Below are 17,392 nucleotides of genomic sequence, written 5' to 3'. Positions count from 1 at the left end.
CGCCTGGGCTCTGAGCTTCACTTAGACAGATGATCCTGCGCACCTCCAGCACCTGCCCATTGCTGGGCTCACGGGGGAGGGAAGAGCAGATGAGGGCTGGCCCACGCGGTCTCACCACCACGGAGCAGGCTGTGACGTGAGCCTCCACAGACCTGAGCAGGTGTCTGCGCATGCCCTGTGTGGAAAGGTCCCCTCGCAAGCACGGGCGACTCACACTGGTGTCTCTCCTTTGCTCGGAGGTCTGGCGGGGTCTTGCCTTCCGATGTTTAGCACCCTGCCCTTTGCCTACTGCAACATCCACCAAGTGTGCCACTACGCCCGGAGGAACGACAAGTCCTACTGGCTAGCCAGCGCAGCGCCCCTCCCCATGATGCCCCTCGCAGAGGAGGACATCCGCCCGTACATCAGCCGCTGTGCCGTGTGCGAGGCCCCCGCACAGGCGGTGGCGGTGCACAGCCAGGACCAGACCATCCCCCCGTGTCCACGGGCCTGGAGGAGCCTCTGGATCGGGTACTCCTTCCTGATGGTGAGTGCCCTGCCCTGGGGTCTTGTCACACCTGCTGTGTTCTAGCACCTTCTCTGGCCCTTTCTGTCTGGGTTGGACAGTAATTTTGCTCACTCTGTGCAGACAGCAGTAGGACATGAGGTCATGAACGCCATTACAAACCACAGTAGATTGAGATACAGGGCCACTATTATTTTTTTATTGTCAATTTTTTTTTATCACTTTGGTAGAATTTAGAAAATGGATTTGCTTTAGCTATTGGCAAAATTGGCTCCGCTGTGTGCTTCCTACTACTTCCCAGCGGGTTGTACTTTGTTCTTTATGGAATGATTTACAGAAAAATGTTAACAGCGGGCCCAGACCTGGGCATGGCCCCGAAGTGGGTATGGGCTGTGGGCGTGTATCTGAGCCCTAATTCTCTCTTGTTGCCTGCGTAGCACACAGGAGCTGGGGACCAAGGAGGAGGGCAGGCCCTCATGTCGCCTGGCAGCTGCCTGGAAGATTTCAGAGCGGCACCGTTCCTTGAATGCCAGGGCCGGCAGGGAACTTGCCACTTTTTCGCAAATGAGTACAGCTTCTGGCTGACGTCGGTGAAACCAGACATGCAGTTTTCCTCCGCCCCCTCACCAGACACCTTGAAAGAAGGCCAGGCCCAGCGCCAGAAAATCAGCAGGTGCCAGGTCTGTGTGAAGTATAGCTAGAGAAGGCGGAACTCACCAGCGTGTGCCAAGAGACACTTCGGAGGGAGCTCAGGCTTCCCAGGCTGTGCTAAGAGATTCACTGGTGCTCATTCTGGACCCCACTTCATTTTCAGCTGTTCCCTGTCTCCAGGTGGTCATTCCCATAGTCCTCCAGGCCCTCCTCCCTCCTTCCTTACTGATTAAGCAAAGGTTACATGGTGGATTTGTTTTTACCCACTAATCTAGATGAAGCCCACATATTCTTGCTTTGTTGGGGATGGTGGAGTATAGGCTTTATTTGAAAATATGTGAATCCCCTAAAAGGTGAGTGGATGGTTAAAGCAAGATTACAAATTATGCTACTGAAAATTTCATTCATTGGTTAACAGCATCTCAAACCAATGAAGTCAATTACTCTATAATATAGTGGCTTTTGGATGGATTTTACAGGAAAAAAAACAGGGCAACAAATGAAACCAGAAAGTAGAGATTTTCAACATTTCAAAAATGATTTCCTCTGTAATCTATTTTTTTCCACGCACTTTAAATAATCATAAAACCATGATGACCCAAAGAGATTAAAAAAAATAGAAAGAAAGAAAAAGAAAAAAAAATAATCCACACTGCCAGCATTAACAGTTCATTTCAAAGCAGAATGAATCACTGTGCCAGGAAGGCCCACAGTCGCTGTATTCTAGAGCTGCGACATTAGCATAAACACATCACAGATGAATATAAAAACATTATGTTCTCTTCTGCATTTTTCAGAGAATGGAAATGCCTACTTTGGCAACCCTTTTGAAAAGTAGCAATTATGGAAAAAAATATATTCAATAAGGGATTAGGAGCCTAAAAGCTATTAATGAATATTAAAGTAGTGATTCACAAAAATTGACTCTCCATTGCAGTGAGCTCCCAAACAGACCGCTTTTCCCCAGTCGGGGTCCTCAGTGCTAATGGGACTGAAGCCACATGGGGCTTACTCAGGCGGGCACAGGGTTTCTATAAAGCATCTCTCTCCCGCCCCAGGAAAACCTGCAGAGCTTCCTTACAGCTCACAATGGACACTTTCTCTCCACATACATAATGCCAGCTCACTTGGGGACATGACAGGGCTATCATTATGCACTTGGGAGTAAATTAAGGGCCGACTTAATTAAGCTTAGGTAAGAAAATTCATTTAAGGGTCACCCCCCCCCCCCCAGGAAGGTATGGACAATCTTTAAAAGAAACAAAGATGATCTACAACTTGAATTTTATATTCCTGTGATTTGTGTTTACAGGAACATCCCAATTTGCCAATTTTAAAAACATACCTTTTATGAGTATTGTACCGAGGCAGTCATTTGACATTTGGCATCAGTAATTTTTATAAAAGTTTAGAAGCTATGTCACTTTCAAATAGGAAAAGGTCTGTTTTCTATTTTGCCATGAATCTGATGGTCTAATCCTACAAAACAGAAGATTTGTTAGAAAAGATTTTCAGAAAACTGATCTTCCTCACAGTGTCGTTTAGGAGAAAACTGAAGGAACTTTTCATGAAAGTAACATCCATATTAGTGCTTACTTTCAGTGTGCTTTAGAATAATTGAGAGAAAACTCAATTAAAATTTTGTTTATAACAAATGTTTTCCTTGCCAAACTTTGGTTAGTAATGAGTTCTTCTCTGTAGAATAGATTTTAAATGTGTTTTCTATGGGCTGCCTGTGGGAGGGCAATCTATTTTAAGGGTACACTCTGCTAAAAAGATAAATGTATATTTTAAGATGAAATTTTTTATTGATGTAACAAAACATTCCTAGCTAATTTGCCCCCCTTTTAACCATGCTATGCATGTTAAAAATGTCTGGGTAGCTCAAATTTAAGCCTATTAGAGGTAAGGGTGAAAAATGGAACATCAGAATTGTATCTTGTTTGCTAAATTATTTTAAATCCTTTAACTCCGGTATTATAATATTATCTTAGCAAACTTTAAAACATGTAAAACAAACAATACAACACAACAAACACTAGACTGCATTAAGTGGACTTTCCTCCACAGTGTGTCTGGGACAGTGAGTATAAGGTAGTTCAGAATACTGACATCACAGGAGTCCTCTCTAAATATAGCCCAAATGCTGCCCTCCTGGCTTTCAAGTATTTTAAATGGTCAAATTGGCAGAATAGGAAAAATAATATTTATTTTAAGCCATTATTTTTTCACCTGGTTATATATCAATGTACTTTAAATTACCCTTTCTCTTGAAAGCCATGAATTTGTTCTAATCCATCACTGGTAAATGATCCTTATCAAAATCTCTCTCCCCCTAACTGGTTGGACTGTACCTTGATTGCCTAGTGCTCTGAGGCTCATGCTGGAGGACTAAGATGCTTCTTCCCTCTGGATCCTTATTCTGGGAAGGACACCAGGTGGTCCTCCATGCTGCATGAGGCGCGTTCCTTCTGCTCTCCAACTCCCCAGGCTGCACCTGAGTCATCTTCCTCTGGATTGCTGCCTCCTCTCCAGCCTCTTTGTACCTAACGAGACTCTCCAACTACCCTCTTGCAGTAGACATCTTCCAACCAGTTCCTCCAGTTTCAAATCTCAGTTGTCATCTAAGTTCCATCCAAACTTGGTTTTGTTATCTTTTGGCTTAAAACCCTTCAATGACTGCATTGCCCATGTCCAAATGACTTCACAATGGGTGAGAGGTCCAGCATGAACTGTCCATGGCTTACACCTGGGACTATCTCTTGCCACCATGAATTGCACACCGTTCTGCAAACTCTCGCAGTACCTCTGTGCCTTTGGTTCTTTCTCTTACACCAGACACATCTTCCCTCTGGTCTACTGACTTGGCAGATGCCTACATATCTTTCAAGACTAAATTAGGGGCATGCATGTGAATTCCCTCAAGGAGATTTGGACTCTCTTCAGCTGCCACCAATACAATTAGTGGGGCTGGCCTCTCTTTCTGTTTCCCCAGTACTTCTCTAAGGTCTCAGCACATGTCCTTCATTCCCTAACTAAAATCTAAGCCTCCGGAGGGCAGGGACCACACTTCATTTGTCCAGTGCTAGCAGAACTGAGCATACTGTTGCCAACACTTTTATTCAATGATAATTCTACAAGCCTCATTAGGCATTAGATTTTCAGGTCTGCATATAAGGTCCTCAGTGGTAAAATGGTAAATAAGCTATTTCTTACTTCAAAATATCAGAATGTTATACATTCTGCACACCCACAATCTCCTATTACAACTCCTGCAGAAAGACAATTAAGTTTTAGTCATCACTTTTCCCCTCAAAAATAATTTTTTAATATAAAATGAAATTTCAGAAATGATGAGATTTAAAAGACTTGGCTTAGAGAAGACCCTTCATGGTACTGTGCCATGACAGTTCATACTGTAACCACTATTCCCTCTTGATTTAAGAGCTTCCTAGCAAAAGTATGCCTCTACAAAATTTGTGTGTATGTAATGGTGCTTAGAAAAATAGCCAGTGGAATGGTCCATGAAATTTAAGATTTTTATCAAAGATTTTATTTGGAGCCTATTGTAGATTAGCAAACCATCTGTGTTCCAGGAAATTATATTAGATTTGTGTTTTATCAGCTCACTGTAATAATTTGACAATTGTAACTTTTACTTGGTTCAGCTGCAAGAATGGTGGGAAAATGACTTTAGAGTCGGTTGTACGCAGATCTTGATCCAGCTCCATCTCTATCCAGCTGGTTCACCTGGGCCAGTTCCACAACTCCCTCAACCTCACTTCCCTCATTTATCTAATAGGATGATAGGACATAATACCTACTCTTGTGTTGAAAGTTAAAGTTAGATTATCTCTCTCACAAATAGCTATCATCATGCATTGATTATGGCCACATCTTTTATTTAATTATTCAATGTGAAAAATATTCCTTGGGTTTTTTTTTTAACACACAATAGAGAGCTATGATTCTCAAAAGGCATATAAATTACTGATTAGAATTATTATACCTGGTCAATTCTTAATGTTTTGGAGAATGCTATTTTATTTATATCCTCAAAATTACTGTACCAAACACACACACACACAATCATAATTTCCTGCAGGGACATTACTGGTAAGTTCTGTGGGGAACAAACAATTGACGTTAAAGATCAGTACTGTGTAATTGTCACTGTTATTATCTGCCAGAAACTCTGCATAATGCATTTTAAACCACCAAGGCTGGCTGCCACATTTGTGTGAAATGCTTGAATTTTATGGTGCTTAAATATTTAAAGATTTATGGAAAAAAATGTGAAACATAGCTAATAAATTGCATTCCTCTCTCTAACCTAGAGTTGTAAAGCTACAAGTAACTTGAACAAGTAACTTCTGCAAGATGCCTGACTTGCCATTGACACTTAAGTCTTTGCTGTATTACCACTTATATATAATATGGTTCCTTATACATAAAGTTCTGTAGTGGCTTCCCTAAATAATTGTGTTTCATTTGAATTAATTTTCTTTCAAGCCAAAGTGGGTTTACTTTGTTTAACCTACTTCATAATGGGTCCCACCCTTTGAAATGGCATAGTGGGGACAATAAGGAATGTTCCTTGGTGCATGTGAATTGAAAAGGGAAGAACAGAGGCTTGAATGGATGGGATTCTGAGGCTCTGTGAAGCACAGTTCTGCACCCAGTGAAGGAAACAAAAAAACAAAAACAGGCCTGAGGGCAGAAAGGCTGCATCTACACCCGTTGAGTTGCCTGAACAGTGTGTGGCTCAGACATTTCTGGGCCTCAGTTGTCTCATTAATTGAGCAAGAATGAAACCACTTGCTTCACAAGGTTATTCTGCAGGATTAAAGGTATGTGAGTCAGCTATAGAAATATGAAATGTAACCTGTAGCCCTGAGTTGCTGGGCTTGTGGATAAGTGGAGTAGAGGTGATCAATAAGTTTCTTGGACTTAGTCTTTTAAATGCAAGGGAACTTCAATGATATTTGGTTAAAACTCTTACCTGATGGGAAAATAAGGATATTTAACATTTCTTGTGCACCTACGACGTAACAGAAACCATATAAACCCTACCATATGTGCTCCCTCAATGCCACAAATATCCTACTTTACCTCTAAGGAAACTGTTTTAGAATTAATAACCTGCTCAAGGTCATACAGTTAGTACCTAGAACTTGAACCCACTCTGCCTGTTGCTATAGACAGTGCTCTCACTCATGACACCATTACCTCTTAGGAACTTTCTCTACTTCTGGATAGGTTAGAAAATAGTGATCCCAGTTGGTGGGGAGGCCAGAGAGCAGGCTCTGCTGTGCACAAATGGTGTGGGGTCAAAAGCCTGGGTGGAGCCCTGTTATCCAGGCTAAGGACTCCCACTTTTATCTTTGGCAACCAACAGACAATAAAAGGCATCTGAGATGATGAGTGGCATTGCAAAAGAGTGGTTTTTGGAAGCCTAGATGGATAGCCTGGTGGAGAATGAGTGAAGACTTTGAAGCACTGAGCAGAGTAATGACTTGAAAGATTTTAAGGTCCTCCTGAGAGTCTGTGGTTTGAAAATGAAATATTAGGGGCCCCAAAAATTTAAATAGAAAGAAAATTAGGAAATGACTGTAGTGAGCCACAGGAAGGGAAAGGAAGAAATGATAAGCTTTTTTAAATGACTAATTGAATATTTTAGCTATTGAATAATCAATCTCTGGAGAGAAACTAAAACTGGGAACAAGGATGCAAGGTCTTCCCCCACCCCAACCCCACCTTCTGGTCCTGTGTGTGGAGGGGTCACCTCATTCCCTTAGCTTACTCCCCAGGCAGCAGAACATGTGCCAAATACGTAGACTGGCCCTAGTGCTACCAAAAGTAGTTAATTTCTTCTCAGCTTCACCAGCAGGCATTTATAAAGACGGAGGAGAGTTGAACATTACTATGCACAACTGTGGAATCTCAGGCAATGAATTTCAACTGGTGAACAGGAAGTGATTCTAACTACTTCCTCTTGAGAACCAAGGAAAGAGTCCAAATTAAAAGGTCTCTTAAGTTTACTTACCACAACAAACTGTGGGAACTGGGTGTGTAACAAGTGATCAGGAAACTATGATTAAAGAAAGAAACCAAATTAAAGAATCAGCTCTTAAAGTACATTCCCTATTATTAAAGATACTTTGTTTAAGGCATTGCCTTTATCTGTCTTTTCTAACCCAGTTCCGTTTGTTGGCATAACTTTGGGGGTTCCTTAATGTAGAGGAAAAAACAATGATACCCCTCCCCCAAATCGACACTGAAGACAGTAAGCGCTGGTTATAGGCAAGCCCATTAACTGAAAAACATAATTATAATAATTTCCAGAACATCTTTATTTTGTGCAAAAATAGATGGTTTATATTTATTACTAAAAGACCTTTCCCACATCTCCGAATGTTTGGTAATCTTCCACTCCATAACTAAAGAAAGCATGCATATTATATCTATACCACCCCAAATCTAATTCCAGTGTTTTAGTATCTGACAAATCACATAGAGTGAGGTGGTACTACTATTGAACTCCAGCAACAAAAACATAGCCAGAAAGCCTTTTAAAGAAACTGGAAAAACACTTTGGTGGGAAACTAACTTTTAATAAGCCCCTACCTACCACAAGCCTCGGGCTGGTTGAGGTGGGACACAGGGAGAATGCAGAAAGGTAAATAAAACACGGGTGTCGTTCCAGGGTCAGTCACAACCCTCACTCCCTGTGGAAGGCACATTGTGTTACAGCATAATTTCTATGTGTATGAAAATATGGCATGTAAGAAAGAGGTTACTTCTTCTAGAAGTCAAATTTATAGAGTTGGAAGATAATAATAATTTAGCTTTTGAACATTTTAATATAAATATTATTTAAAGCTACCAGACTTGGATACAATTTATATTATCAACAAGCTGTAGTTTTACATCAGTGATACATTGAATCAAGGAGCTTGGGTGTCACTGTGCCAGCTGGTGGCAGGGTCGGAGAGTTCCCTGGACCCATGTGGTTTTCTTAGCTCCTTTATATGTAGGTGTCAAGATCTCTTCCAGGTATACACAGATTAGGAACTGCATAAAAAACTGCATAGCCAGTGTGCTGCAAAATTTGTGAAATGTACAAAAACAAAAATCGAGAAGGCATTTCCCCAAAATATTAACCCTGGTTACCTCTGAATGATGGGTATACAGGTGATTTTAAAATTGTGTATGTATTTATTTGTATTACTGTTTTATCCTGTGAGTTTTCTTAGTGGATGCATAGTATTTTACATCTGTTTTACTGGTTATGTATTTCTTGATTTATTATATAAATTGGTTCTCCTGACTGCAGTACCCGCCACACTCTTAAAATATTAGCAATATAAAATTGTAAAAGGAAAGCAAAATCACATGTACTCCACCCCTCAAAAATAACCTGTTGGGGCTGGGGATGTGGCTCAAGTGGAAACACGCTCGCCTGGCATGCGCGGGGAGCTGGATTCGATCCTTAGCACCACATAAAAATAAAATAAAGATGTTGTGTCCACAGAAAACTGAAAAATAAATTAAAAAAACCATTCTCTCTCTCTTTAAAAAAAACTGTTAACACTTAGTATTATTTCATTCTAAATGTTTGCTTTATGCATATAGAAGGCATATTTATTATTTTCATAGTCAGAAAACTATTATAAATGACAGATAAGTCAAAAGAGGAAGATTTTTGACTACTTCTAAGTCTCTTTAAAAATAAATAGCTCCATGACAATTCAACATTAATGATGTTTTGGCTTTGTTCTTTTTTATTCATAACACACCTGCACCAGGAAATACCTTAAATGACTTCGACAGACAATCTGTGTCTAACACTGCAGGGCCCTGGGGCATGTTTTGAACACTTGTCCAGGACAAATGGTAGTTACAGAGGACAATGAAGAGGCACTTTTTTAAAGAAAAAATACTTCCTGTAAGGAGGATTGCTAGTGTTCAGTCCACTGAATGCCTTCACTCTACTCTGTATGTGGCTGCTGCTGCTTTGCTGATGAGATACACGATAGGTCCCATCTTACTGCCACTGGAGGGGTGGCTGTTAACTCTGACTGCAGGTGCCATCTAATACCTAATGGAGTGGGCAGATGTTTTCTCCATCTTAGGCCATTCTTACACTTCTTCAGTAAAACATTCTTTCTATAGGCAGAGCAACACAAAAAGCAAGCCACTGTGACTAGCACCTAGACCTGGTGGCCAGAGGAGCTGAGATGCCTGGGAGAAGAAGAGAACAGTATGCTGGGAAGGTAGTCACATCCTTTTCCTGGGCAGTCACCATGGCAATGTGCCCATCTCCTGCCAAGTCAGCACAAGCACTCCAGGCAGAGTGAGGGACTGATCTTCCCATCTTGTGAAAACAAAGCTTCCTGGTGAAAGTCACAGTCTTCAAAAGCAAAATAGGGCAGAGGCACCACTGAGTCAGGAGAGAGAGAAGGAATGTGGAAACTGGTCCCAAAGTTGAGGAAGTGACCTTCTGTTAGAGCAGAAAATAGGGCCAGAAGGACCACTCCCAGAAGCTGAGCCCGCCTTGGACAAGTTCAGTTTTCAGAAAAGGCAATCTGGACTTGCAGGGGCCGTGGAGTGATGGTTCACAGCAGACAAGAGCAATCTGGGGCCACAATGGTATATTCTGTTTTTGTTTAAAACTAATTAGGGGCTTGGGGAGTGAGCCAAATGAGCAATAGTTACACAACTGGACCATGTCTTCCCAAGACCTTGTGCCACCTCACTGGCCATCAAATCTGTAAAGCCGTTGTCTCCTCATTTCTTCTGGTGAGAGGTGAAACCCATAGGATGGTGGGCTACTTCTGGTGTTTCCTGTAGTGAGAAAGGAAAGGGAAAATCAAATACTGGCTATCCATTGTTCTGACACTTAACAAGGCATCATGTATGCTAGGATTCTGAGGTGGGGGGGGAAGAATGTCAACATAGCACTTTGGTGTCATTTTTATTTTAACATGAAAAAGATATATAACAAACGTATTTAAACTTCAGCTGTCAATATTAATTTCAACATCAAGTCAATATTTTTAGCATGGTTCAGTCCCTGGAACTTAATTTGATTAATTCTGGCTCTTCTTAACATTCCTCTCTGTTCCTTTTTCCTTCCACCAGGCTCCATATTTTGCATTACTTAGCCTACTTAGCCCTCCATCATATCTAGGGCTTAGTTTTCTTTCTTCTTCCTTTTTAAATGCCCATCTATCTTGTCCTCTGGGGCCTTCCTTTCCCTCCCTCTAACCTTCCACCTATATCCCACTCTTGTGATCAGAATCTCACCCTGAATGAGACAAATGGGGACAGCATGGGCCACAGAGCACTGATGGGCACCTGGCCAGGCGGACAAAAGTTCAGGCATGATATTAAAAGGTCATAAGAAGGTACTTTCATATGAAGGACCCTTCACATGACGGTTAAATATTGTGCCTGATTTTTCATATGAACTCTCCATTTGAAGTTTTTCAAACCTTTCATATTAAAAAGGTTTCTTCTATTTATAAACATACTACAATGTAGTTTATAATGACATAAATACTCTAGTTACTATAGAGAAAACACTTTCAGGCATCCTATAGAGTAATAAAGGAAGAAAACCATACAGTCCTTGATGTCAAGAGACCAGCAGCCAAACCTACCAAGAGAGCCTCCGTATCCTCCATGAGGACCACGGACCGGTAAGTAGCTTTCAAGCACATGGACCAAAAGGCTACATCTTCTCACTTTCACATCTCTGCAAACCCTGTTAATTTTCCCTGAACTCCCCCCACTCAGTACCTACACCAACCAAAAGCATTATTCTGCCCTCTTCAGTGCCTAGCCACCCACTAGGGAACTTTCCAAATTCAAACTTTTCCACTTTCAGCACCTTCCTGTGAGATGTCCTCATTCAGTGGCTGCCACAACCTGCCAGATAGTGTTGCCTTTTGTATACCTCTTCACTCATACTAGTATCATAAGCTCTAAAATGGCAGGGCACATCTTTGACTCTTCTCCCTGCTTCCTAGTGCCTGAAACAGCCCTAAGCACACAGTTGTATCCAATAAACATAGGGACTTAACAGCACCTGCCTGTGACTCCCAAGGTATCTACTATAGCTAGGCAGTAGCATCCAACATAGCCCACTGAGATTCTGACATGGATGATACAGTGGGACAATATTCCAGCGGTGCTGGCCTCGCTGGGCAGTTTGGGTGGGCAAGAGGAGTTGCTTTCTCCGGAGGGAAAGGAAGTGAACGCTTGATCCCTTTTGCTCATTCTCCAAGAATGGCGCCTCTTCCAAGATTTTTATATCAAATAACAACTGTTAAGACTATAAAAAGCAATGTTCCTAAAGCAATGGGAGATTAAGAGTCAATCTGTTCAAGCTAGGACTAGAATTTCACTTGTCAAAGAGAAATCCAAAACAGGATCAAAGGTGGCCCCTTTTTACGCTTTTCCTTCCCCACTGTTTTGGGGATCCCAATGCCTACCCATAATGGGCCTTCCTTTCCTGCTGAGGGAAGAATGACAATCCTGAACCCCTGTCTCTCTTTCTGACTTGCACACACGAAGTGAACAGGCCAGCCTCACCCCACGCTCAATACTGCTGAGTAAATCTGCAAGGCTTTTTTTTTTGTGAAATATGTGTCAATTTGTTATTATATTAAAGATGTCATTCAGCATATTATAGGCCATAGACCCTATAATTCATAAAGATTTTATGAATAATATAAGATTAAAAGTTTTGTCGGATGTGGTTTCTGTCACACATATTTGTAAAGGAATTTTTCTTTGTTCAAGATGGTAAGTGCTCTGAAATAACAAATTCATGAATCAAATCATCACTAGTTTATTGCTCAAAATTGCATTATGTGATCAGCTCCAAATCCTACTTTGCCTTCCACAGCTGTTTTTAAGAACAACAATATCCTCAGTTGTACTTGTCAGTTCAAGCCAGCGTCTGACACCCTGTTCCAGGGAGCTCTGTTAGAATGAGCTGTGGGCAGAATCAGAAGTTGGTGCCCTGTGGCCTGATATCAATGTGACATGTTGATATCAGGCCACAGGGCACCAACCCATGGTAAAGAATACTGCAATTCCCTTTGGGAGGATTAATTAATGTTTCCATGAAGGGAAATACAGGGAGAAATTAGAAGAGGCAGATTCGGAAGGTTCCTCAGGTCCAGCTCTCAAAATGAGCAGCCAGCATACGTGCTCTGACTCATCTGCAGGGTGTTCAAGGAGAACCAGGGCTGAGTCAACAGAAGAGATGCCACATAGTGAAGCAGAAAACTCATGTCGGGAGGACCAAGAATGCTTTTTATCCTCTACAGTCCTTTAAGGCGCCCCACTGCACATAGTTTTTATTTCCAATCTAATCATTCCAATTTTACAGATGAGGAACTCAGACTAGAGAGTGTTAGGAACACATCTAAGGGCACAGGCTAGCACAAAGGGAAGCAAAACTTGAACCTAGGTCTTCTGATTCTCTTCCCATTTCCTCAAATGCCATCACTTCCCAAACACCAAATGTTAAGCCTACACCTTCTCACCATCTCCAGCCTTCTTGCCCAAACTCAGTTTGAGATGTGAGAACTCACTGCTATTTGAAACTAAGAAAATAATAAAGTTCAGTCTAAGCCCTTAACTCTAAGGGACTCTGCTATTATAAAAGATGTGACTCTGAAATTCCAAAGGGTCTCCTTAATTCCTGCTGGCCACTAAAGTGGTTTGGTTTTCCAAAACGGGCAACCACCACCATCACCACCACCACCACCACCACCACAGCAGCAGCAAGGCCTGACTGGAATAAGGCCTGATTTTCTTGGTATTTTAAATTCTTAAAACTTAGTAGTGTTTTTGACTATTAGGAAAGATTGAATTGCTTCATTTTGTCTCTGAACACTGCACTGTTCTAAATTCTAGTTAATGTTTTAGCAAAGTTTTTAACTGTAAAACAATCTGTGTATTTTGAAGAGAACTATAAACTTGATGGCAGTTAGCTACTTGCCCACTGTCTGCTGTGTGTGCACTTTGGGTCAGGGCCACACTAGAGACAAGGCCTCTGGGCTGCCCACTAAGCCTCAGTGAGGCCCTGCTTTCCAGTGTCCTGCACTGCACTGACTTTTTCTTAACCATTCCTATGTTTTCTGCTTGTGTCACATAACCTATTGTTGCTGAGATGATCCTCCAGGGTCCTCACCAGGCTTGACTCGGAGGATCTTATCCCTGTGTTTCTGCTATGTACTTAGAGTTGTTAAGTACACAGGGATAGGGAATTGGAATATGGCTTCCCAACTCTGCCTGGACTAGTGGAGACGCTGTGGATGAGATTCTGCATTTCAGCAGGAACTGACTGGTTCCCATGTGAGGGAAGGTACTGAGCAAGGTGACTGCAGGGTCCCTTCCATGGCCCTGGAATCCAACAACCTGGGATTAAATCCCAACTCCTCAAATTTTCAGCTGCACAACCACGAACATTGGGCTACCCTATCTTGATCTTAGTTTCTTTATCTGTGAAGTGGGCATAGTAAGAGTACTCCTTCACTGAGTGTTGAGAGGATCACAAGTGACAATACATATAAAGTGCTTAGCTGAGTGCTACCTGGGTAATGAAGGCCTGTTGAACACTGAATTTTTTGGTTTTGTTTTTTTTTTTTTATTGGTTGTTCACAACATTACAAAGCTCTTGACATATCATACTTCGAACAATAGTTTCAAGTGAGTTATGAACTCCCATTTTTACCCCAAATACAGATTGGTTTTTAATCTCTAACATCAAGAAATGTGTTAAATACTCATTTATTTCTATTAACCAGCTCTGTATAAGATATGTATATAAAACAAAATAACAAAACTAGTAACTTCTTAAAGACAAGAGCCCAATCATGTTTATAGATCATTTTAGCAGTGCTTTGTGTGGAGTTGCTAGTTTCTAAGTATTTGCCTTCTAAGAACTGATTTAAAAAAAAAAAAAAGGTAATTAACAACCTTCACTGAATAGCTCACTTTTGTGACATGGATCACTGGGAAAGCTGGGATAACCAGCCAAGACCTTTTTTCTGTTTCGTTATGAATTGAACATCACCAGCCCGAGTGAAATGGCCCTGCTCCGAGGAACCTGGTACAGAATATTAGTATTTAAGAGATTTGCCTCTCTGTTCCTGTAAATGAAGGTCAGCCCTCAATTTTACTCAAAGAAACAGTGAATGTGCTTCAAAGAACCTCAGGAACCCTGCCCAGCTTAAGGCTATTTGGCTCAATTATAGCACCAGTAGTGAGATCACAAGATTTATTGATTTGTGGTTCTTGATGGAATTTTTTTCAGTTTTCTATCCTTATGTATAATGCAGTAACCCCTGCATTTGACTGCTAAGGGAAGAGAAGCAATTTTCTTCAGATAAGAATTGCTAAAGAGTGTGCCATCAGTTGACGGCCATTTTTCCTACTGTTCGCCATCCATGTAAACAGAGATGTTTAATTTCCTGGTATTCACAGATCTGCCCATGATCTGATGAGCACTCTATGCCACTCAGTGAAATTATACTAAAGTGAAGCTGCAGGATGGCATAATATCTCTCACTTAAATTAGGGAGCTAAAGAGAAAATCACTTAAAAAGAAAGAAAGAAAAAAACAGGAAAGTCTAAATAAATCACTGCATTCTCTGGGATTTTTATTGGCAAAGGAGGGCAGCAGCATGGGACCCATGTTCTCTCTTTCAAGGATGGTACTTTATTAGAATCCCATGAATAGCAAAACCTCCTGAAAGGATTGTTGCTAAGTCATTTACTGACAAAGACCAAAAAGGTCTGGAAGAAACCCCAGCAATCTAGCAATCTAGAAAGGCATTTTTAAAAAGGAGGAGACCCTTAGGGATAGTGAGACCACTTTACCTCTTGAGTCACTAATTATAACATGATCTCTTTTTAAAAATATTTGAAATTCATTTAAACCTTCTAAATTTCATACAAATCAAACTTTCATTATGACTTATGAGAAGGGTAACATGTAGGTGTGATCTGAGATAGAATACATTCACATTCCTATCTCTTCAACCAAGCAAACTAGCAGTAGTGAGCATTTCCTAATTCTGAAAAAATACCTGGAATCTCAAAGTGGAAGTAATACAGTCCCCACTTTACCTGGTGTACGTTTCTTCCCATTGCCGTTAGTTGATGTTGAAGACCTTTAAAGGACACAAGTGACTTAAACCCAATAGATTATAATCCAGTTAGCAATCTGAGTAAGTTAAAATGTCAGGTTTAATGTTTCCTACAATACAGACAGCATATGGTCTAGACCCTAGAATATCCAAAAACTAAAGTTAAGGAGAGACCAAAGAATGTTTGCTGGAAAGTTGCTGTATGCCATCCCATTTACCACTACCTTTCTTTTGGGGGTGCATCACTTGATTAATTTTCCTGAAATGAACATATGGAACCCAGATCTAGGTAAAAATATAGAATGTTCCAACACTCAGAAGCCCCCATCTACACTGCACAATTACTATTCAAGAGAATCCATTATTCTGATTTCTAACAGCAGAGATTCATTTTCCCGACTTTTGTCCATAAGTGGATTCATTCAATAGGTACTCTCTGTGAATGGCTTCACCTAACATTATGTTTGTTAGATTCATCCATATTGTTATCTGTGCCTTTTATCCTATTTATCCCTCCAGGCAGAATTTCCTTATTTATTTTACAGATGAAAAATTCAGGCTTAAAGATTGGAAGTCACTTTTTAGACCCCAAGGTGGACCCTGTTGGGGTCAAGTCTCAAGCTTAGACCAGTGTCTATTGTGCTTCAGACACAGGTGTGTTAATCATCTATTTTGATCAATCCTAGAATCTGTAATCCTGAAGGGTATCACTGTCTCGATCTGGAGATTCTCCAAACGATCTGGAGACAGGGTCTTTCAGAGCAGCAACAATTTACATTTTGCCTTAGATTAAGGCTCACTGCAAATAGTAAGATTTTATTTTGAACCACTGAATGTATCTAGAATTAGCATCTCCTTTGATAAAGAGTAAGATTTACCAACAGATAGGCACCTCTTGCAAAAGCCAGCTTTGGTAGTTAACTATCAAGTATTTTTAAAAATAGAGTATGGTTTGTAACTTCCTAAAGAAAAATAGCTCTCTATGATCCTTCCACCTCACTGCTGGAAGAGGATCAGGAAAGAAGACGCAGCTGTGCAATGGAGCATCTCTTTCTCTTTTACTAGGAGTCATTGGAACACAAACCTTTCTTCAAAAAAACAAATGAACAGATTTTGATGCAAAAGTGCTTTTCAATTTTTTTTTTAAGGAAAATCAATGTCTTAAATTCTTCTAAAGTTTTTATCATTTTGGTACTATTAGAAATGATTTTTGTGCCAGGGACATTTTACCACTGTGCTACATCCCAGTCCTTTTTATTTTTAGAATGGGCCTCACAAAATTGCTGAGGCTGGCCTCAAACTTACAATCCTCCTGTCTCAACTTCCTGAGTCCCTGGGATTACAGGTATTAACCACTGTGCACAGCTTGGGAATGATTTTTAAAGACATTTTATATACATTTAATGATGCTTTAGGATGCTCTGAATTTTCCTTGATCTAAACCAGAATGCCTTTAGTTAGTATCTGGAGGTACCTGTTTGACTTTGGGGGTTGAAAAGAGGTTGACCATTTCCAACAAGCCCCTTCCCTGTTCATGTTCTAAAGGACTTTTCTTTTTCCAATTAATAATCATCGAGGGATGGTCACTAGGCAAATATATGAAAACTCATGGAAAACTAGACACGAGGTTCCTTGAGGAAAAAGACTATGTCTTTCACCTCCATGTTCCCATTGTCTATGTCACATGAAGGCCTTGTTGTCCAGCTGTAGTGACAGAAATTGAACACAGGCTCTGTCTTGAGATATAAGTTTGAGGATATACTTTACAATAAGAAAAAGAAAACTGAAGGTAGAATACAGAAGTCTTTGGGGGCAGGGGGGGTCAGTGGTAAAAGATAACACACACACACACACCCACCCCTGCAAAATGCTAGAAAATGATGAAAGCCTGTTGGGATATTAGAATCCTCTACTCCTCTCAAAGAAGTTAATATGCCTGACTCCCAAAGTGGCTCCTAAAGATCCGGATGGGTGCAGGCCTTATTACAGTCAGGCTTTGCTGCTGTGGTGGTGGTGGTGGGGGGTTGTCCCGTTTAGAAAACCAAATTAGGATGGGTGGCTGCAG

The 17,392-nt window shown here is 40.9% G+C and overlaps 2 protein-coding genes across 22 annotated transcripts in view; one reads left to right on the top strand and one right to left on the bottom strand.

The window, feature by feature from the left end:
• The window catches only part of Col4a4 (collagen type IV alpha 4 chain), a 128,821-nt gene extending 123,185 nt beyond the window's left edge, over window positions 1–5,636 (top strand). For all 10 annotated transcript variants that reach the window (XM_078018111.1, XM_040267926.2, XM_078018109.1 and 7 more), the window contains 2 exons: window positions 240–526; window positions 943–5,636. In XM_078018111.1, the coding sequence (XP_077874237.1) occupies window positions 240–526; window positions 943–1,206 (551 nt within the window). In that variant the 3' untranslated portion in view covers window positions 1,207–5,636. The remainder of the gene's footprint in view (window positions 1–239; window positions 527–942) is intronic.
• Window positions 5,637–8,917: 3,281 nt separating this feature from the next.
• The window catches only part of Rhbdd1 (rhomboid domain containing 1), a 122,413-nt gene continuing 113,938 nt past the window's right edge, over window positions 8,918–17,392 (bottom strand). For 11 of the 12 annotated variants that reach the window (XM_040267947.2, XM_021727141.3, XM_078018120.1 and 8 more), the window contains one exon: window positions 8,918–10,003. In XM_040267947.2, coding sequence (XP_040123881.1) covers window positions 9,912–10,003 — 92 coding nt within the window. In that variant the 3' untranslated portion in view covers window positions 8,918–9,911. The remainder of the gene's footprint in view (window positions 10,004–17,392) is intronic. The other variant, XM_078018121.1, reaches the window with a different exon arrangement.

This window comes from Ictidomys tridecemlineatus, chromosome 7 (assembly GCF_052094955.1).
Source record: "Ictidomys tridecemlineatus isolate mIctTri1 chromosome 7, mIctTri1.hap1, whole genome shotgun sequence".
Classification (NCBI taxonomy): Eukaryota; Metazoa; Chordata; class Mammalia; order Rodentia; family Sciuridae; genus Ictidomys; species Ictidomys tridecemlineatus.
The sequence above is the reverse complement of the archived record's forward strand: the minus strand, read 5'-3'. Positions and strand labels throughout refer to the sequence as shown.